General features: G+C 41.2%; 1 protein-coding gene across 8 annotated transcripts in view; it reads left to right on the top strand.

Annotated features, from left to right (window-relative positions):
• The window catches only part of celf3a (cugbp, Elav-like family member 3a), a 56,449-nt gene that overhangs the window by 18,959 nt on the left and 14,738 nt on the right, over positions 1 to 22,752 (top strand). For 2 of the 8 annotated variants that reach the window (XR_006826204.1, XR_006826208.1), the window contains 5 exons: positions 3,423 to 3,650; positions 4,050 to 4,238; positions 4,354 to 6,447; positions 9,303 to 9,487; positions 9,606 to 9,864. Coding sequence is in view for 3 of the 8 variants with exons in the window: in XM_046057775.1 (XP_045913731.1) it covers positions 9,619 to 9,664; positions 14,066 to 14,218; positions 16,116 to 16,198 (282 nt within the window). In the remaining 5 variants the exon portion in view is untranslated. Of the gene's footprint in view, positions 1 to 3,422; positions 3,651 to 4,049; positions 4,239 to 4,353; positions 6,448 to 9,302; positions 9,488 to 9,605; positions 9,865 to 12,606; positions 13,153 to 14,065; positions 14,219 to 16,115; positions 16,199 to 22,752 lie in introns of those variants that run through there. The other 6 variants (XM_046057775.1, XM_046057774.1, XR_006826207.1 and 3 more) reach the window with 5 other exon arrangements.

The following is a 22,752-nucleotide window of genomic DNA, read 5'->3' as shown; positions in this document are numbered from 1 at the left end:
AGATCGGTGACTTTGCAGTTCGTACCGCGCTTTCTCCTTTCCACAAGCACTCGCGTGGCCGACGTTGCTATGCAACCATGAACAGAGGCGCGCTTGGAAAAACGGGCGGCCGGGCGCGTCTCAGTGTAAGAGTGTAAGTGAATGTCGTGATATTACTGATCATGGAAAGATTTTGCAGCGGTGCTGATGAATACATTGTAGGGAAAACACTGATTATTACATTACTATTTTGGTATGAACATTCACCCGCCAGTGTGGCGGATAGCCTTTTGAAATTTACTCGCCAAACGGAAAATCTACCCGCATTTGGCGCTTGGCGGGTGTTAATTTCGGACCCTGTGCTGAAGTGAACATTTGTGTGGATTTGTGGTGATATTTCTGCCTGATCACAAGTGTAGGGCTGTCAGCATTAACGCGTTAATCTCGATGACTGATCATAACGCGTTTTAATTGTGTTAATCGCGCAAACAAATATTCTTATTTTACACCGTCACTGGTGCTGTTACCAAAGAATCTTTGCTAAAAAGATCTTTGGCTGCTATTATTTTGACCCTTCGATGCACCCTTACTTGTTGTCATGCTGCCACAGACACTTCCTACCTCCTGCTGCAGCCATGGAGATGAACAACAACACAGTCCCAGACGGCTCCGTTGATAAGTCAAAAGCAGTATGCACCTTGTGCGAAATGGAATTAAAATATCATCAAAGCACTTAAGAGCTTAAGCTAACGTTACCATCAACGAGCTAAGCATACAGCTAGTACAGCTAATCAGGTTGATGCTAGCGGACTGAGGCAAAGCACTATTTTGGAGAGTGCAAGTTATATACATTTTTGTCGCAGGGGACAATTGTTGCACGCATACATAGCCTGTATGAAATGGAGAAAGCAGTCAAACTGAAACTCCTACTTAAAGTAAGTGCTGTCTCATTGGTTTCAACCGAATTCAAAAATAATGTAGCTATGGAGTATTTTGTAGTACTTTATAATAATGTGTATACATTTTGTATATGCACTTTTGCTGTAGAATCTTTTAAAGGAAGCCTAAGGAAGACTATATTTCATTTACATTGATTGTTTTACCTCAGTCTCGTTGCATATCTTTTGATTTGAAATAATCAAATAAATCCTAAAGTCAAGTTCAAAAACTAACTTTCTTTGCATTCATTTGATTTCCAATCAAGATACACTGGCAAGAATTATCATTGTTAATACAGACTTAAAACAGTTAAGATATATAATGATGATAATAATAATAATAGAATTTTAATTATGTGATAAAACACGCGATTAATCGCGATTAACTATTAAAATTCAGCGAGTAATCACGATTAAGAAAAAAGTAATCATTTGACGGCCCTAGTTTTCAGTTTTGGTTTCTACCTCTGATGAAGAGCAGTGCGCTCTAAGTACAGTCCCTGTCAGACAGTCTGAAGGTGGTAGCCTGCTACCATATCAGCAGAGCAATAACACAGAGTAATGCACAGCAGAGGGGCAGGTCGATTTTGTTAAAATGTTATGACTTCATTCTCATCAGATAACGATTTAATTCTCATAATATTAAGACTTTTGTCTCAAAATATTATTCTGCAAATGTCAGAGAACCAGTGTTTCCCCTGTATGCATTCAGGAGCGGCGATGCGCCGCTTAGCTCAATTTATAGAGAGTAACTGTATTTTATCACTACCTACTAGTCTTATTTTGAGATCATCAGCTACAAACTTAATAAACTGGTGTAGCCTATAAGCTCTGTCCTGTAGCCTACAGACAGGTACATAAAAATAAATACCTAAATTATTTTTCAGTTTTCAGTCTGGAAAAAGTGGTTGTTAGGAAAAGAAAGGATGGTAATGACTGGAGGAGCTGATGTTAGTAACTTAACTCAAATTAGTTATTAAACTAGTCCTTTTTAAGCTAATGAGGAGATGTTTCTATTTTTGATTTTAATGTGTAAATAAAATGCACCTCAGAAGGGAGGTGGTTTCTCGTGTTGCCTATTTTTTATATTAATGTCTACAAATAAATGTCAAAAGCTTTAAAATGTAGACACAAAAGGCAAATATGAACAGTTGTATCTATAATGCTTCTGAGGTCATATTAACAGGGTTTTAGGGGGTGATGTCATCCTGTGCCATAAATGTAAAATCACTGTGGAGAGCATCATAACCAACCAAGTTACTTTCCCCAAATCTAAAGGTTGTAGTTCCTCCCCAGTAGACTGATCTTTGTCCGTTGTTTATTTATTATCTGCTCTAGCTTTTCCATCTATTTGTTCAGAGATATGGTGAAAATAATGGCCTAATGTGATGTGGAATTACATTTTATTCATTGGAAAATGTAAAATTTTCTTGGGGGAGGAGCCCCAAACCCCCCCACCCCTCTGATGATAACTACCACCAAAACATTCATCTAAGCTCACATAAAACTATGGGAAAACACTGGAATTTTAAGCTAATATGGATTGTGTTGGGGGTTTATATTCAGACATATTACGCACTACACGCACAATTTTTTTTCCGCTTCACCTCTGCTGCTACAACTCCCATCTTAAGGGAAACACTGAGAATAGATATATGGGAGAGATTGTTAATTTGCAGAAAGTTTTGAACATGAGCAGAAAGCCTGCTGAAACACAGGAGTTACAAAAATCCAGGAATTTCTAACTGAACTCAAATTAATTAAGGTAATTTCATCATCATTGAGGTGAAAAGGTGCCAAATGCACATTTAAAAAGACTTTAGGCTACTTCAGGGGTGTGTGTGTGTGTGTGTGTGTGTGTGTAGGACCCCCAGACCCCCTAATTAATATTATTAGTGTTAATAAATATCACTAGTAATTATAAATGTATTGATATGACTGGCAACCTGTCCACGGTGTACCGTGTCAGCTGGGATTGGCTTCAGCGGTTGATGATGGGTGGATGGATGTATTTATGGCCTATGATATTTAATAATTAAGATGTAGCTATTAAAGTAGGTATAAGGTTCCGTTTAACAAATGGCATAACTAGGTAGCAACATGAAAATGAAACAGCTGATAGTTACTGTGTAGAGGTCATTTACTGTTGCTTTATAGATGCACTTTAGATGTGTTGCTTTGTAGATGTGCTTTATATATGAAAACATGAAAGATTTCTGGGCTGGGCTTGGCCCCCAATGTTTCTGTAAACGCCCCTGGGGGTAACCTGTGTATTATGATGGAAGCTGGAGTTATATTTCTGTGTTTTTGGCAGCATATTCCCCTCCATTAGTTTATTAGCAGTAGCTTTTCTGGCCCCATAAATGATCTGTACTTGTAGAAAAACAAGGACAAAATTAATTGTGCTGCCTAACAACAAATATGAAATAAATGTACTTGACTTGTTTCCTTACAGTGCATGTCTAATTGCATCCAAACTCTCTCACTGCCCCATTTGTCCCTCAGTTGAGGAGCAGATCGAATGCCCTGCCCACCCAGAGGTGTCCACTCAAGTCCCTGCAAAAAGGAAGCCATCAGTGGCAACAGAGCAGCCTGTCACACAGAGCCCGACCCCTATAGCAGCTGTAACTGTAGCAACTCCTGTAACTGTTCCTGCAGCAGCTGTGGAAAGTGTTGACCTGGGTAAAATTGGCTCCATCCTCAACAGTTTAAACTCAGTCATAAAGAACACAGGTGAGTGCTGGTTGGTGTCTTAACGTCACAGCCATGCATCAATGCGATATCTTAAACACACAATGCTTCTATGATGGATATGCACTTCTGATGTTGTAACATCCCACTGAATACAGGTGTATGAATATAATGGGATTATTTATTAAGTCATTTACAAAGATAAAAAATCTTAACACTGATGTTTGAATGGTGTTTCTTGATGTCTGCTATGAAAGAACTTTCTTTGTGTGTGGTGGGAACCCTAATATCTTTGCAACACAGAATTGAATATGTTTGAATTCAAATCTAACTTTGTTATCACACATCATTTCACACAATATTCAAGTGTTTTGTTCTCCCAGCAACTGATAAGTCTTGGTGGTTTACAGTTAAAGTGAGATTCCCTCTCTTGTCTCACAGGACCGTTTGTGGAGAGTCCTCCTGCGGTTGCCCCTGCTGCCTCCTCATTGAAGACCACACCTGCTGCCTCTGTGGCTGTGGCCTCTCAGGATGCCAGTTCACTGGTGAACCTCCTCTCCAAGGTGGACATGAGTCCTGAAGACCTCCTTGGTGCTCTCTCTAAAGTCCAGGGCCAAGGCAACCTTGAGGGTGAGAATAAGGAATCCTTTGCTTAGTTTTTGTTTTTCTTACAAACTTTGATATTCTGTTAAAAGCTGCAAGCTCACTTAAAATACATTTCTGCATTCTCCCTTTCTTCACGTAGGCATCACTTCTCTTCTGAGCAGCCCAGCTGCAAATATCTCCTCAGACTCCTCCAGTACAGGCAAGATTCCTCCCTCTCCCTCATCCACATCTGCATCAGCAATACCCTCTCAGAGCCCGTCTGTCTCCTCTGTCGCACCTGTGCCTTTTTCACCCAGCTCCACTGTAAGGCAGAGCACAAGCTCCCAAGCCCCTCAGACTTCCAACACAGCTTCTGCCCTGGTCCAGGCTATCCATAGAGACATGGATTTGACAACTGAGCCAGAACCGTCCTTGTCTTCTAAGAGTTTAGAATCTAAAATCCACCGTTTCCTGCAGGGGAATTCTGCTTTCAGTGCATTTGACCTGGGCTTTTCTACAACCCCAGTGCTGGAAGGGGATAACCTCAGCCCAGTAGCTGGAACAGACAACCAGGGTGGGACTCCGGTGCGGGATGAGGGCGGAGGCACCCCAACTCAAGATGAGATCATGGACAAACCTGTTGTGGCCCCGTTCATTACCAACACAAATCAGTCATCTATGGTTGAAACTGCATACCAGAACAGCAGTCAGCAGAACCCCAACCATCCCCAACAGCAACCTCACTTGCAGCCAGGTGTGGCTCAGAATGGGAAGGTGTACCAGCCGTACCCATATGGTCAACACGAGATGTCAGAGCATGGGTGTACGGCACCTGTTGCACATTATCAAAAGATCTCTGCGCAAACAGGAGGTCCAGTGCCTGGAGAAAGAGCCCCAGGCAGTGCCAGTATCACACAGACAGTTGAAGGCCTTCAGGGGGTGAGTGAAAGGGGATGGTATGGTGTTACTTACCCAGAGGGGAACTCTCAGCAACCCAGAGGCTACAACGTGACAGCGCCTGAAGGGGCTGGAGAAACCAAGATGGCAGGACTTTATCCATACCAAGCAGAGCAACCTCAAGAGTTGGCCTCTCAGCAGGGCACCACCACATCCCCTGGTTTCTTCAGAAGCACCCTCCCTCCCATCCCAAACTTCCCTCCTCCTCCTCCTCTTAGGTTTGACGCCCCTCCTTCCACGCCAAGCAGTACAATGATGCCTCCAGAGCATCAGCCAGAGCCCCGTGCAGACAGAGGGGAGGTGATTGGGGCCAGAGTTGACAGTGTCATCAGTGGGATGGTGGTCCACGACCATCAACACAAATCCATGTTTCATCCTGATGATCCGCAGTATGACCTCGATCGACCTCGCCCTCCTCACCCTGAGGATTTGCACCCTTTCCCAGATGACCTGCGTTACCAGGAGGACCCCGAGCGTTACCACAATGAGCTCCGCCACAGTGATGATCCTTTCTTTCAAGACAACCCGTACGGCCACCCAGATGATCCATATTACCGGCCAGGCAGCCCGCCACACCACTACCCCAGAGGACGAGGGCGGCCCACTCCACCTCTCTCACCCTCAGAGGACCCTTTCTACGCCCATGGCTTCCAGCGGCACAGCCCCCCGCCTCCGCAGTACACTCCAAGGAGACCCCCACCTCATCTTGAAATCCGTCATCCTGGTCTACGGCCTCCACATCGGCTTCCACATCGGCCTCCACACCTGGCACACCACCCACACCCCAGGGGACCCCCACATGCACCTTTTCCTCGGTTCCACGGCCCCGACCCAAGGTTAAGAGGCAAACGTCCAAGTCCAAGAGGAGGGGGAAATGCTGGTCCAATGTTCCCCCCCAAAAGACCCTTCCCACCCCCACGGTATTGACTGGATATGTAGCTTTGAGCTCTTTAAATCACTGTGGAAGTCATGAAGGCACGAGGCGGGACTTTAAAGACTGGTCAGTAACTTGCTAGTCCCTCAGTGTTGAGGTCCACACCCTGCCGTGAGAAGCTTCTGAAATGGAAAATGTGAAAAGATAAAAGTGCAGATACTGAGGGTGTGCATCAGGAGACAAGGTTATGCTGAAAGATTAATTCAGCAGCTACCAGAAGAAAAATGTAAATGGCGAAGAATAAAGGATGTTCAGAAGGTTGAGGAGAACAAGAGACACCACTGGGAGATGTAAAAGAAATCGGAGGCTCTGAGAGGGCTGCTGAGCTGAACAGTGAAGACAGAAGATTAAAGAAAATAAGAGGTGGATATATATAATTCACTTTTTGTGTTATTTGCTCCAGTATGAAGCATTGCATTAAATATGTAATTTAGCATCAGTTTAATATAGGTCAGGGTGTGTGCATGGTATGCGTGTGTGCATGCGGTCAAGTGTAAGTCTACTGGTCATAGACGTTGAATCGGAAGATAGTTATTTTTGCTAAGAGAGTAACAAAAGAATGTAGTTGATGCAATGTTTCTGCTGTGATTTAGTTTTTCAGTGAGCAGTTTTGACTGCTTCTCTTCCATATCAGCAGTATCTTAGTAGCTTTCGGTAAAACATCAATTTAAATTTCACATTGGGTATGAAAACAGAGTGAATGTTATAGAATTTATGTTCCTTCCACAAATCTCGTTAGAATAATTGGGCAAGTGATTTTTCATTGTTCCTTCTCCGAATGTTATATTTGTGAAGCGATGCTTTCTCCAGTAGTGCGTAATATCCCCTCGGCGATAGTTTTACGTCTCGTTAAGTTCCTTTCAAGGAGAGCGGCACAAGTCTATTTAAAGGGAGAAGGAGGTGTGAGTTATTTTTTTCAGCCTCCAACACCGACGCAGAAGAAGGGCATTTTGGGCGAGGATGAAGATACTCTTCTTCAGTTTCGTTTTACTTGTACTGACTAATAAAAATCTGAGTTTGAAAAAAGTGTGTTGGTTTCTTTTTCTTTCCTCTGACTGTTGCACCACTGCCCTAAACTATTAGTCATCATCTATACATAACATTTGAGTGTGCCTAAACTAAAACATTATCTTCTGTCCATCACCAGAGAAATTAGCATACCTAATTTTTCTATGAAGTTCATTTAAGTGAATACGGGTTACATTATGCTTTTAAATAATACTCGAAAAAGGTTGGTCCACCAAAGTTTCCTATGCAACATCGGAGAAAACAGGCCAAGCTCCTCTAATTTAGGTACATTTATGGTATTTAAATATGAAGTAGTTAAAAAAACATCCATTATGTCTTTCTACCATTTGAGAACTTGCTGTTCCACCAAGGAAGATGCAGCCATTTCTAAAGGTCACATTAAAAAGAAAATTGTCTGTGCTCTGGATATTTTTTTTTTTTAAATTAGTCATTTTAGCTATAGACATTAGATTAAACAAAATAGGAATGTCCATGCCAAGGTCGCTTCCTTCAAACTGTGTGGATGTCCCTGTTGTTTAATATCCGTGTTTGTTTAATTGGTCATTTAATAAAATCTTCAAAGTTTTCATGTGCTTTCTCAGCTCACGGTTAACTGAACTGACCCTAAATGTCCCTATAGGTTACTTGGTGAAGTCAACTGTAGAAGAGAGGAGTTTCGTGTGGCAATCTTAGTATGTGCTTGGTTTGGTTTGCTATTAGTAGCACTATCGAACAGTTTGGCATATGTTTCAATAATAATAATTGAGCGTGATATTGATGTTTGTCTTAGACTGGTATTTTCAGTGGAGTCTATTAAGCTGAACTTATTCTCCACTGATACATAGGTAATGCATTCCTTAGATTAGTCTGTTCTTTTTGAACCTGTAGTATTTTGAAATGTATTGTAGTTTGCCATCAGCCTTTCTTGCAAGCTGTTACATATCCACCAAATATTTGTATTTAAGGCTTTAAGCCTAATGCCTCTGCAAACGTTGATCATTAAAACTATCCATTTGGTTCAATTTAAAATCCTTCCACACATCCACAGCACTGTTGTTTGCTGTGCAGGTGATGTAACACGTTTCCATTTCCAGTTCCCTTTGGAAAACAGATGTTTGTTTCCATCATGGCACAGTAGAAGGCTCTGACAGGGGAATGTGAGGGACACCTAATTTGAGGCCAAACTGTCTTCACTCAGAGCTTCAACCTGAGAACAAGTTTGAAAGACAAAGTAAGATTGATTAGGCAGTTATAAAACGTGTTAAAATCCTTACTTGATTAAATTATTTGCGAAAAATAAAATTATTATTAGACTTTTGCACCATTTTGACCCTTGTTGGATTTAAAGTCGATGATTTTTTTATGTTATGCTTTAAAGACAAATAGATGTTTCTTGTTAGACTAAATTAACTAGATCACAGTAACCCAATTATAAGTGAATCTTTTAATGTATCTGGATTTTGTGAAAGTAGTGAAAAAACATAATAAAACAATAATAAACCTTAACTCTTTAAACCAGCCGCAGGGATTTGTGTTTTCCATTCACATTTCAGCTTTAATTACTTCAGAAGAAATGTGCATCTGGATCAGATTCTAACTGATTAATCCATTCGGGTTAGATTGGCCGTAATTAAGACAATCATTACAGCCTTTGTTTAGGGAAACGAGTATCGATTTAGACCTGGCTTCACTCCTGCCACTAAGCAAAATCCGATTTTAGACGAAATAATGAAAAAGAAAAAGTGAAGCTAAAAGTTCATTCAACACAGTTTTAGTTTATTCGACGTTTTTATGCGAAATAAATGATTATTACGAGGCAGAAAGAGGCAATCAGACGGATAATAAACGTTCCTGAAATAAATAGTGCAGTGAGCTCAGGTGAGCCAACCGTCGCCAGATGTCAGTAGATCTTTCCAGGATCACTTTGACTTTATTAGTCTGCTTTGTGAGACGAGGAGCAGCCATAGAGCGCGCACAAAAAAATTTGTGTCGACCTTCAGATTCTGCACGTTTTGCCAGGGAGATTGTTGATGTCGTTTATTGCGCTAGTAGTACTGGCGTGCGTCATAATAACCAATATATTTTCTGTATTCATTTATCCTGCCCGAGAAATAATGTTTACTTTCTAGAATGTTGCACAAACCTTCTTTCCCTTGATTTTTAACCTATTTTCTGTTTCATCCCCTCCCTCCTCCTGTTTTCCTCCTCAGGGATCCGGAGCCTCGCTTTGATGTTTCCGATGTGATGGGGAACCTTTTTCCACATGTTAACTGGAACCTGAAGAAGAGGGAGGGGGAGCGGTGATGCTGTGGTGGCTCTCTTCTTTGAGTCTTGCACCGCTCCCAGTGATGGCTCTTCATGGTCTGACGTGACTGCTGTGCACCGCAGCAGTCGGGTAAGCCTCCAGTCTAATACATCAGAGACTGAGTGACAGCCTCAGGAAATCAAAGCAATCAATACAGGGTTGGAGAAAATAAAAATTAAATGTTCTCTCTCTTTCTCTGTGTGTTCAGTTCAGTGTTTGGGATGAATCAAATGGGAGCAGGAAGGCTGTACAGAGAGGCCCATGTGAGTAAGTACAGCCAGGATTATTGAGTACTTTTTTATTATTATATCTCTGTACTATATATCTTTGTCGATGTCTCCCACTCATACACACAATTACACCCCCCCACCCCCCAACCACACACACAAACACCTCCAATATGAAACAAGGTCCATTAAATGCATGTTTTTGTGAAATAAAGAATTATTGATCATGTCAAAATAAAACCTGGTTGTGTTGTGTACTTATTTATTTGCAATATGTTACAGATAGTCATGTGCATCTGCAAATGCAATCTGCAACTGTCAAAACATCTCCTAAATGTTAGGATGTTTTTTTTAATTTTAGGTAATAAGGGAACTTTCTCTCTTTCAGCATTTCATGAAATATCAAGAAATATCAAAATCACTAAATTTGGAGATATATTGATTTCACTACAGAAGACAAAGCGGGTGAAACATTCTGACTCCCATTAGGGATCAGGCTGTTTGTGGAGTATTTTACTGCTCCAGCAAACATGTCTGTCTTTAATTTAAGCCAGTGGTGGAATATATTAGTACATTATATAGTACAAGTATTGTTTAAGTAACATTTTGACATACTTGTTATTTCCATTTCAGGCTACTTTATAATTGTACTTTCTAAGGAAAATTTGCACTTTTTATTCAACTACATTTATTTAAAAGCTGTTGCTTCTTTCCTCATTAAGATTTTTCATACAGAAAACATATGACCACCTTTTAAATCATAGTGAATTTGTTTCTTTGAAAAAATCTTAGTCTATAACTGTAAATGTTTTGTTAATGCAAATTACTTAATTAATAAGTTTCATTGTTCATAAATCTAGTGCAGAAGCGCCTTTTACCTTTGTGTTTAAAGATACAGGTTGAAATACTGTTCTGCACTAACAGATTTATTCACCTGTTTTAAGAAAATTATGTTTTTAGGGCCCAGGCAAAGTCAGACCTGCACTGCTAGAGATTGAACAATGGTGTAGTTAAAATTAGCTGCACCTCAACCTGTTGCAACAGTAAAATGCTAGTTACACATGAATACACCAGTGAAGAAAATAATCTTCATAATGCACTACGAAGGTCATTCAACATTACTTTTACTTTTGATATTTTAAGTAAATGATGCTGAAAATACATCTATACTTCTGTATGTTTTTCAAATGCTTGACTTTTACTTGTAATGCAGTATTTGTAGCCTACATTGTTGTATTAGTACTTTTACTTAAGCGAAGGATTTGAATGCTTCGTCCACCACTGTAAAGCACGAAAACACATGCAAGTCTCCAGTTAAAGTCAGTTCACAGCGCCACTGGCATCATTGGGGTTGCAGCTCGTCACCAGATGTCGTCGTTGGTTACACTCTGAAATAAACAACGCCATCCATTGTGAAAGTGACACAAATCACGCGCACTTATCGATCATTTTATACCTGATCAAAGCCAGACGTACTCTCAAGTCTTTGTGGGCGTGTGGGCTTATACTGGAGTTGCAGGGCAGAAGGCGGATTGGATTTAGTGGCTGATGACAGATGGCAGTCTTAACATTAAAGACGAGATATTCTGCTGGAATTAACGGTGGGGCCGTAGAGAGATCTGTGCCCAGAGGTTTGATGTGTTTTTAAAATAAAGACTGTAATGTTGCTGTAGTTGTTTAAGACATGCAGGTCCAAATCGTGACTCCTTAGAAGAGTCCCCTTGTGCGCAGGTCGGGTGTGTGCAGCCTGCTGTCATGTGGGCTCATTGTTTACATGCTGTCGAGATTTCAGAGAGGGCGTGTGTCTGTGCGCGAAATTACGGTCCCTGGATTTACAAGCACACTTATTAAAATAATGTCTGTCTTTTTTTGTTGCACTCTGAGAGGTAGGATTTGAGCCATGATAATGTCACTGGGGTTGAGTAGACCAATTTCAGCACCATGGCCAGCTCCACCACGAGAACAAAAGGCGGATTTGCATCGCTTGATGTCAGGGACCGTCTGCTTTTTAACTCCACACAAGAAAAACGAAAAATATAAGTCCATCAGAGCTAATGCCTCCTGCCCTCTTCACAGCCATATTTTGTCTCTATATTTAGCTGTTGTGGAAGTATTGCCCCTTAAACATTTGATTGCTTAATGTCTAACATCACCTAGCACATATGCCTTTATCCAGTGGGCCTTTCAGCATGATGGTTCAGCAGTGTATCCATTCTCTGGTCACTACATTTTACAGATTGAAGATAAAAAGTCACCTTTTTGGCCTTCTGTTCTCCCCTGTGCCTCTGCGGTTTTCCCCTGTGAGCACCGGTTTCCAAATTAGGTGAATTATTGACTCTAAATTGCCTGTAGGTATGACTTTGACATGTGTCTTGGATACTGGTGGTATGAAACATGTGCATGTTTGCCAGGAATGGTAAGTTGAAACACTGTTGATTAATGAGTTCAACTAATCTGTTTCGAAAAGCCATTAGTCTTTTATTTTTTACGAGGTTAAGCAAAAATGCTAAATATCTCTAGCTCCTGCTTCTCAAATATGAATATTTTCTCTAATCCTTCTATGATACTAAACTGAATATCTCTGGGTTTTGGACAATTGGTTGAACAAAACAAACAAGGAATAGGAATATATCAATTGGGCTCTGGGAAATGCGATTGGAAATTTACATTTAATTTGAAAATAATTGTTAGTTACAAGCCGAATTATAAGGATTAAATGCTAAAAATGGGTGCTGTGCTTGGACTGTATATGTAGGCCATATATATATGTGTATAACCCTCTGGCAACAGGGTAGAAAACAAGATAATATGATTGGTCTTAGAAGAACATTTGCTGTGGATATCTAGACGTTAAAAGGTAGACGCACATTGAGAATACTTGATAAATGGATGAAGAAAATTAGTACTCACTTTGCAGCCGTGACTGTGTTTTATGTACATATCTTTTCATTTCTCCCTCCTCCTGCCTGCACCCCTCGGCAGTCACTGGGCTGGTAGTTTAGCGGCGGTCCCTGGCGCCAGACATCACGGCTCGTACAGCCCAGGGGAGGAGGGATGGAGCTGAGATGGACAGGGAGGGAGACACCGGCTTACGACGTCAAAGGAGTACAGACACACGCACACAGGGAGAGGAGAGGACAACCAACCAGACTGCCAATTCCCTACGGTCTCCTGAAGGAAGCCTAAATTCATCTATCACAATACTCTTCATTCAGCAGAGCTACAGAGAGATTTGTTTATTTTTATATCAGATTTATTTGAGAGAGAAAAAAATCCGGAGCATCTGTGAGGAAAGAGAAGGGGGGGGGAAACAACAAGCAGAAAAACACGCTCATGCCGAATAAAGGACCGTCGTTGGATGTTACTTGTGTTGTTATAGGGGGGGTGCAGGCCTAACTTGTTAGAGGATTCAAAGACGCTCTTACAGACAAATGAACTGAACAATTGAGATTCAATAACTAAATAACAGCGGGGGGAAGAAGATCATCCACTGATTGCACCGATTTCTTGCCACGAACAGCACCACAGGTATGATTTTTTTTTAACTCTGTTGTTTTGCATTTTTGGTACATATGTGCAAAATCATGTTAAGGTCATTGTTGCTGTCACCAGTGTCTTGACAAAGAGAGCGCAGGTCTCCAGCTGTGTTGACAGACACTGTCATGTTTGTGTAGGGGCTTGAATATATATATAGGCGGCCTAGACAGAATCCAGTGCAGGGAATGATCGTGTGTACTATTATTTACTACAATGTCACATGTATTATTTTAGCATTTTTATGTCAGGTTATATATTAGCTCTAGATTTGAATCATGATTGTTGATCCCTGATGTTCATGTACTGCCAAGAATGAGAAAGTTATGTGATTATAATTTAATTTTCTGTAATTAATAGGTTTTATTTTGTGTTGCAAATAAAAGACAAATTAATAATCACAATTATAGTATAATAATAAGTAATAGTGGCTTCAACTGTAAGAAATTATGTCAAAAATATGTGTAATTGCATACAATTACATCACTATTCCTATAGTAGCTCATACAGTGTATCAGTGATAGTCTACAGTGAGCTTATAGTGGCCTTAGGGTACTTAGTAACAATATTGGCCATTAATATATTTATATCTTTATCTATATTGTAATCTAAGTGTTATTTATGTGTTTAATTGTGATGTCTGTGTTCAAAATGCCTAACATTAACCACCAGATTAGGACTACCATGTCTCCATGGGTGTAAAAACAATTTTTTCAGCCTCCCATTCCCACTGAACGCTCCCATCTGCATCTCCGTCCCTGGCCTCCTGTTTGCACCTCCTGTGCTGCGTGAATTTAAGCCCGCAGGCTCCTGTCTGCTCCTCCTGACCGCCTCCTCCACTCTGTGTTTGTGTGTGTGTGTGTGTGTGTGTGTGTGTGTGTGTGTGTGTGCTGTTATTCCTTCCCAGACTTCTCAATGAAGGAGCCTGACGCAATCAAGCTCTTTATCGGGCAGATACCCCGAAACCTGGAAGAGAAGGACCTGAAGCCCATCTTCGAGCAGTTTGGCAAGATCTATGAGTTGACAGTGATAAAGGACAAATACACAGGGATGCACAAAGGTAAGGGAGGCATAGGGATAATGGACCAAGAACTCCCATTGGATAGGATTCTGTCTCAGAGAGCTCATATGGGGGGGAATATTGCTAATTTAGTTCATTTTGTGGGAAGACAGTGGTGACAGCAGAGCCTGGTATTACAGTAGTTGCTCTTATATGTCCTCCAGTTTGGATTTAATTCTCAGTAAATATTGTCCCTCTGGAGCTTCTCATGTTTAGCACCACTGAGGTAACCAAGACATCTGATTCACAGTTGGTGAAAGGTTTGTAGCCTCGCGTTTTTGAATGTTTTAGCCGTGGACTGACTAAATAATTAATATTTTAGTCATGGATTGATTAAAATATTGATTAACCCCACTCAAATCTTTGAAAATGAGGTAATGATTCACACTATTTTTAAGTATTCAACAAGTACATGTTGAATCAACATAATTCCATACACCGCACTGAATTTTCCAATCTTCACAATTTCCAAGCCAAAGCAAACCATTTTAGGATAAATGGGTAAATTATTTAATATTTTTCATTCTAGATATGCCCACATAGAAGAGGTACATCTTATGTGGGCATATCACATTGTATTTTCACACTGCCATGCTTTCCAAGCTATGGCCTCCTCATCAAGAGCAATTTGAAGTCCAGGGTCTTATATACAATCTATGGTCCTGACTGAGGACAAGAGGAGCAGCTAACTACTCTTAGATTAATGTCCACACCGTTGAACCTTAATCAGTCTACTGCAGGCACTCATATTAGGGCGCTAACTTAATCTATAACAAGAATTGAAATGTGGAAACAGTAAAAACATTGTTGAGCTCGGTTTAAAACACAAATGAAACACACATTAAAATGAGAATCATGTTCCTGCAACCCCCTTGTGCATGCTGGGAGGTTTCTCTTCAACGGCTACTTCCGGATGCTACAATTAAAAATCTAAATTTGTAGACTGTAAAAAAAATATATATATATATATTTTAATATGTCATTATTAGAAAGGTAGTTGTCTAAGATCAGTCTCATAAAAAGTATTTTCTCAGCCCCATAATAGGTTTCATGTGGCGATATCAGTCAGTTTGTAAGAGTTAAGTGTCACCTACTACTACTACTGTATGTCAGATGGGGAACAGGCTTCTCATATTTTGGAAATAAAGTCTCAACACATTCAAAATGATGTTTGACAGATTGACTGGAGCTGAATGGAATGATCTAAGCCAAACAATGATCCCTACTGTCATTTCCAATGCAAATCTGAGCGCAGGAAAACAAAGGCTTATATAAATCCACATAAAGCATCAGTCATTTGGGAGACGTATAGGCCAGGTGGTATCTGTCCTGTAACACCTATAACACCTATTCTGCATACATTTACATATTCATGATTTGTGGGGGCCCTAAAGGTTAATGAAGGCTTTTCTCTATTATGTGGGACTGCATACATTTTGCCTGACCAGCGTGATATTAAATACCTATTCAGACTGCTTGTGTCTGAATAGTCTCCAGGTATTAGGATTTAATAATCCCATACTTCTCCAGCGCTACTGGGAGTGCTGCTTAACGAAATTACAGTTGCTCATTGTTTTTATTCGATTTTTTTGTCTCTGTTTCATGTAGCTTTAAATACATATTAATAATGTTGGCGGCCTTATTAAAGGCGGGGGGTATTTTTTAGACATTTTAAACACATGCTCAGAACTGTTGATGAATAAAACCAAAGCACAGATATCAAATGGCATATTTATAAAATGACAATAATCTCCAGCAGCATGATTCTGCCTGCAGGCCTTCAGGGTAAATGGCAAGATAAGATTAAGTTACAATACCATGGCACTGCCAACTCTGACATCATGCATAGCATATGACATAAAAAAAAGACATCTTCTCCGCTTGTCTTTCTCTCAAGGATGTGCCTTCCTGACATATTGTGCACGTGAGTCCGCCCTCAAAGCCCAGAATGCACTGCACGAGCAGAAGACACTACCAGGGGTGAGTGTGTCCCTGTCTTTTCGAGATCCTCAACAGCTCACATGTATTTATAAATGGGAGCAGAATAACGAGCATGCTAGGCTATCTGAACACACCACACAGACACGTGGACACACAGTGACACCGGGAAATTAACCAAGTTTGACATGCGGGCCTGACTTCCCTCTTTGTCTGATATGCTCCAATAAAGGTCAGAGGCTGCTCTCCCTCTTATGTTTCATATGTGATGCATCCAGACATATCCATCCAGTCAAGGCATGAGTCATCTCGCAACATGTCACGGGTCGAAAGAGACAGCTATGAGGCTCAATGCTGGAGTGACTTTGCCAGTTCTTATTCTCTCTGATGTTTCCCTTCCTTTCTGTGTCTCCGTCTTTCTCTCACACACCCCACCCTCCTCTACTCTCTTTCTATCCATCTCTCCCTCTGAATTCTAATCAAAGTTAAACATAGCTTTATTAGCATAGCCAGGCAGCAGGTGTGCTGCCAAATGACATTTCCAGAGCTAAATATGACATGACAGCCGTGTCTCTATAATAACCGAGTATATGAGAGACAAGGCTACAAGGCAAGGAATTACTGAGACAGAGTGTGCTCCCAGACTTACTGCTGCTTCCTCTTTTACTAACAAGGCTTTACCCCTGTTTCCTTTTGGTTATTTTTGTTGTAATCTACATCATTCACTTCTTTTTTTCCCCCTTTGCTGAATGGCAGCTCATGACAATAGTTTTTAAGGGAAGTGTGAAGAAGTACGTGGACAGTGTAGAGCTGCACCTAACGATTATTTTCAGCATGGATGACTCTGTCGATAGCAAATAAGGCCAATAGCAAGTTCTAGGCACCAATGATGTTTTTTGTTTGCTTAGAAAACGTAAAGATTGGTGGATTAATCAAGTTTTTATCACCATTAATCAGAAAATTAAAGAGCAGTTATTTGTGATTAATTGTTTGAGTAATTTTTCAAGCAAAAATGCAAAACATTCACTGGTTCCAGCTTCTCAAATGTGAGGATTTGCTGCTTTTCTTTGTCTTATGTGATATTAACCTGAATATCTTTGACTTTTTGGTAGGACAAAACAATACATTTCTTGACGTCACTTTGCACTCTGGGAAATGGTGATAGGCATACACACAATTAGTCAGTTAATGAACATAATAGTTTGAGAAGCTTGAGCAGTCAAATATTGATAAATAATTACTCAATCATTCAATTGTTAAATATTGATTTTTGATTGTTTCAGCACTGTTGAAAACAGAATATTGTTGTAATGGCAGGTAGGGGGGTTACTGGGGGATGCAGAGAGTTTATAGGAGCAGGCTGCTATTATGGTGGCAACAAAAGAAATCCAATTATTAGCATGACTGTAGCGTGACCTTCCTGACCTCTCGTAAGGGATCAGCAGGGCCCAATGTCCCATGCCTGAAGCCCTCTGCCCCCTGTGTTTCTACCCCAGCGGCTCTCCTCTTCATAACCTCTTACCTATAAGCTGTGTGGAACAAGCTAAACCTTCCCGTGTTCCCTCAGTCATTCCATGCCCTCCCCCTCCCTTGCCAAAAGAAAAAAAAGACAAAAACCATCTTATTAGCTCCATACACGCCTACACGGACAAGAACTGCTTCCCACCCCTGCTACCAGCTGTGGTGTAATTGTCATCTAATTGCACCTGCACTGCCAAAGAATAATTAACTTTGGCATCTCATGGCCGGGGTGATACAAAAGAAATAACATGAAAGCAATTATAGGACTGAGGGGAGAGAGCTTGAATGAAAGCACACCTGAATGTAGAGAAAGCGAAGGATGTCATTAACACTCAGCTCTCTCTGCAAAGTAACACTCGATCTTAAGGTTTTTCCCCCCGTCCTTGCTATTTTACTGATTTTTCTACCTGCTTACAATGGAAAAGAAGAAAAGAAAAGAAAGAAAGAAATAGAGAAAGAAGTCAGGCAGGGGCGAACAGATGGTTGTTTCAGTGTGGCACCTGGTCTTGTGTTTAATTTCAGGTGAGAGAGTCCGTCTTTAAGTGAGAGGGGGAGAAAGAGTGTCAAAAGCACATTCAGCCGAAAGCGAGGAAAGAAAGTGAGAGAGTGCTGTTAGAAGTTAGGAAAGGGGGAAAAATAGACTGGAGCAATAAACCAGATTCACTCTGAGAGAGTCTACGTGTGGAAATAGAGGTTGAGAAGAGGAAAGAGTCACTCCTGAGCTGTGCTTGCATTCAATCCTACTTCTTGGACATCTTGTACTCTTGACCCCTTTGTTCTTATCGCTTTATCTCTGTTTGTCTGGCCAAGTCAGCCTTTGTGAGGCTCTTAGAGACAATAACATCTAGTTATGCCACATTAAAGGAAGCCATTTTACAGAGCAACCTCCAGAACCAAACTTACATTTTTATATTTCAACAACTTAAATAAATAAGGTCATTAGAGTTTAAATTATTTGACATAATCAACATAAACATTAATCAGCCTCCATGGGCTTTGGGAACTTCGGTATTTTCTTTTCTATTTTCTGGCATTTTAGAGACCAAATTACCAACTGATTAGCTGAAAAAATAATCAATAGGTTAAAGGGAAAGCATGACATTTTGGGAAATTTGCTTATTTGCTTTCTTGCCGAGAGTTAGATGAGAGGATTGATACACTCTCATGTCTGAATGCTAAATATGAAGCTGCAGGCAGCAGCCAGCTGACTTAGCTTGGCATAAAGACTGGAAACAGGCTCTAGCCTGGCTCTTTTCAGAGGTAACAAAATCCACTTACCAGCACCTCTAAAGCTCTATGATTAACACCTTATATCTTGTTTGTTTAAGAGTCAGGCTAGCTCTTTACCACTGTTTCCAGTCTTTATGCTAAGTTAAATTAACAGGCTGCTGACTGTTGCATCAGTCGATGTCAATCTTTTCATCTAACTCTCGGCAAGAAAGATAATTTGTGCATTTCCCAAAATGTCTAACCCTTTGTTTGATCAATAAGGAAATCAATTGTCAGTTGTAGTCCTGAAAGTCATTTCTGCTTCAGTAGAGACACAATACAGTGCCCCTCATAACACTCACTTACTTGAATTAATATTTGCAACAATGCCTCACGGTTAATTTTAAATGCAATAAGTATTTAATAGTGTGACTGTGCCCAAGTGAGAAAAGTAGCTGTGTGTGTGTTTGGTGTATATTTGCATGTGCAGCGGGGGAAGGGAGGGCAGGTGTTCGCACTAACACAGTTTAATGAAGGGTGGGTGTGCTAATGTGTGTGTGTGTGTGTGTGCACGGCTGTGTGTAAATGTCTGTTTGCTTTTGTGTGCACGTGTTTCCGTGGAGAGCACACATCCAAAGATATGGATGAGTGGAAGTTGTTGGGTTTATTATAGGCTCCTCTCAGGTTTCTTCATTCACTGCCTGCCGTGTGTGTGCGGGGTAAAATCTGAGCTGCGAGGCCTTCTGTATTTAAGCTGCCCATACCAGAGGAAAGAGCCTCTTTGAGTGGAACGTCTGACTAAGCCTGACATTTACTCAGCCATAAGGACTCAGAGGGAGCAGACAGGGGGTTTTATCAATAGTCTGAAATAAATGCATATGCTAAATATAGCCCAGGCTTTTTACACAGGATATGAGATAGGAAGTTGTAGTGCCACAATGTTGTGCCCTTGATGTCTGAGCAAACGTTCTGCTGTAGCACATGTTAACAGTCTTGTGTGCCTGTTAGCACTGTAGATATATTTTGTCTCTGCAATTTAGTCACTTTTTTTATAGTAAATAAAGATAAAAAAGATAGAAACTGATATTTAATGTGCAACAAGGCAGAAAATATGACCAAAGCACAAAGTAGATGCTCAGATTTGGTTCATTGAGACCCTGAAACACGCTGAACATGAGCCTGCTAAGCATGTTATTTTATGTATTTGACAATAAGGAGATAAAGCAGTGCCTCTATATGTACTGTAGCCATGTCTTGATGTCAGTGAGTCGTGGGGCTGATGATGATAGCAATTAGCGCGCCTCAGAGAGAATATGTTCATTTGATGAATCTATCTGAAAGTAAGTGTGCATTCATGCATCGATTCATTTACATATCCATGCATATCAATAAGCGACGGGGACGACGCATGACAGGCGGCACTGACTGACAACAAAAAAAGGACCCGTCCTCTGTACGTCACTCTGGGGCGACTGTAATGATGAATGCAGATTGGAATTATAGAGGTGATAAATGGGTGTGAACTAGAGAGAAATTGGATAAATTAAGGATGGGGGGGAGACAATAAGAGAGGTTGGGGGGAGGGGAGAAAGAGATGAATGAAAGTTTGACATAATGAACAGTGGGTGGCGGTAAGGGTGAGGGGGGGTTGGAAGTGCATTGAGGCAGCGTGTTTATCAGCTTAAATACAGACATCTGTTACTGAGAAATAGTGTGTTTTGGTGGGTAAGGGAGCGTGTGTGTGTGCGCATGGTAGGCAAACACACACGAAAGTGTGTAGAGGCCGTTGTCACAAAACTCATTAGGCTCTTTGAACTACATATACACTGGACTACGGTGGAGATAAAGCGTGTAACCATGCCCGAATTAAAAAAGTACAAAAAAAAAAGAAAAGTAGGACATGGACCCTATCTGTTCCACACACACACAGAAATATGTCCGTGATTCAGTTCTTTTCCCCTTCTGCTCCACTGATTCGAGTCAAACAAAACTTGACATGAATATTTAACAGTCAGAAGAGACAAAACAATTGAGAGTCAGCTTGAGTGTTGTTAGAAGTTTACTCTTTGATATTCAGTTTCTCCACTTTGAAGGATTTTTGTTGGCTATCTGACAAAAAGGCTGAATGTCAGCTTCATGAGCTGTCTGCTTTGTCTCGATATTGGACAGACTAGTGAACCCTGTAGGAGTGGGAGACAACAGTGGGAAGCAGCTTTGACACTGATGACTGGATCATTGATTAAATATTATTGAACTGTACAAGGGTTGTGCTGTCAGTCTCTTTGCGTTTGATTGATTTAGCGACTGGCTGAATTCAGGAGAAGGTAGAGTTTCTCTCTGCTCTGTGGGCCTGCCCGCCCATGTGTATGCGCATCTGTGTGTGCATCCACGTGTGGAAACATTAACAGACCGTACTTGTGCATCTCTGCTGTTTTGTCCCTGCCTCGGTCGCTTTGTTCCAACTCTTTGTGCGAGCTCGCACTCATCCACGTCTATTAATCTCCCTTTTTTTGTTCTTTTTTTTTTTTTTTTTGCCTGTGAAAATACCAATTTTCACCTGTGTTTGTTCTTTTCCCCTGGTTGAATTCACAAGTGTGTCCCAGCGTAACTACATTTGCAAAGAGGAGGTGGATGGAGAAGCAGAGGGAGCAAAAGCAGCAGAGACAGGAGAGGAACAGGGAGAGGGGAGAGGCGGGAGGCAGCAGGTTGATTACGGTCGCAGGTCTCGTTGCCTGGAGACGGCGGGGACCAGGGATGCCAGGTTGCTAGGCGACCGGCACGATGCAATGACCAGCGCTGTGTGATGGAGCGGAGGGGAGGCAAAGACGGAAAATTGTCTTTGTGCCCCCCCCTCCCCGCCCCACCCACCTACACACACACCCCTACCCCCCACAACTCTGCCTCCCTGCTGTAAATGTTCTTGAAAGAACCGGGGAGATGGTCTCTGCTGATATATTTACCCTTCAGAGTGGCTGCTTTTCAGTGCAGATGAGCCGAATGGATTGAAATTGGAGAGAAAACAGGCGACAGAAATGTGTCACCCTCACACAGCAGCAGACTGCTATGTAGACTTAACAACACAGGCTGCGTTGAGCTGAGAGTATAGCAATTATCATCTGCTCTACAGGTCCAAATAGAAAGGAGAGAAATATATAATCATCAATACGCTTACACAATACACATCAATACACTCTGACTGTAAACGATCCTCTATCTAAAACACATTTACGTTGCTGTAGTAGATGAAAATGCATTTACATGAGAGTGAGTGCCAGTCTTCAGTGTGTTGGTGATGTTTATGGGGGGTCATGCATTATGGCAAAAAGGGTCGAGCTGTGATTTGATTGGATAATCTATGGATTTAATATCTTATAATCCTAGCAAAATCCCCCACGGCATCACCGAGCGAAAAGATTAAGTATGTGTGCTCATGTTGCTGTGACCGACAGGGGCAGACAGCGTGTATGTGTGTGTGTGGGGTAACAATGAATGTGTGTTTAGTCGGAAGATTATTGTATGTCATATCTGCGCTGTGTGTTTGAAGACGGAGCGCAGGGGGAGAAAAAAAATCAAATAGCTGAAACACACTGGTTGATCAGGCAGGTTTTTGTCTGTGCACAGTTTGGGACTGTTTTTGTAAACAAGCCTAAGAGAGAAAGGGGATGGGAGGGGATCAACAGAAGGAGGAGGAGAGAGAGCAAACTACTGTAAAGTGTGTACGTTTATGGTTTAGGCTTAGAGGGAGATATTTTTCTTCCTGCTTCTGCATCTGCTCTCTAGGCAGTGCCAACATTCAACAGGCTCCCTCCGTCATCCATTTTTTTTTTTTTTGCTTTTGTTCGGTGTCTTTCATTTTCTCCTCTCCT

Source organism: Micropterus dolomieu, linkage group LG09 (genome assembly GCF_021292245.1).
Source record: "Micropterus dolomieu isolate WLL.071019.BEF.003 ecotype Adirondacks linkage group LG09, ASM2129224v1, whole genome shotgun sequence".
In the NCBI taxonomy this organism is placed as follows: domain Eukaryota; kingdom Metazoa; phylum Chordata; class Actinopteri; order Centrarchiformes; family Centrarchidae; genus Micropterus; species Micropterus dolomieu.
This window is presented reverse-complemented; position numbering and strand designations above follow the sequence as displayed.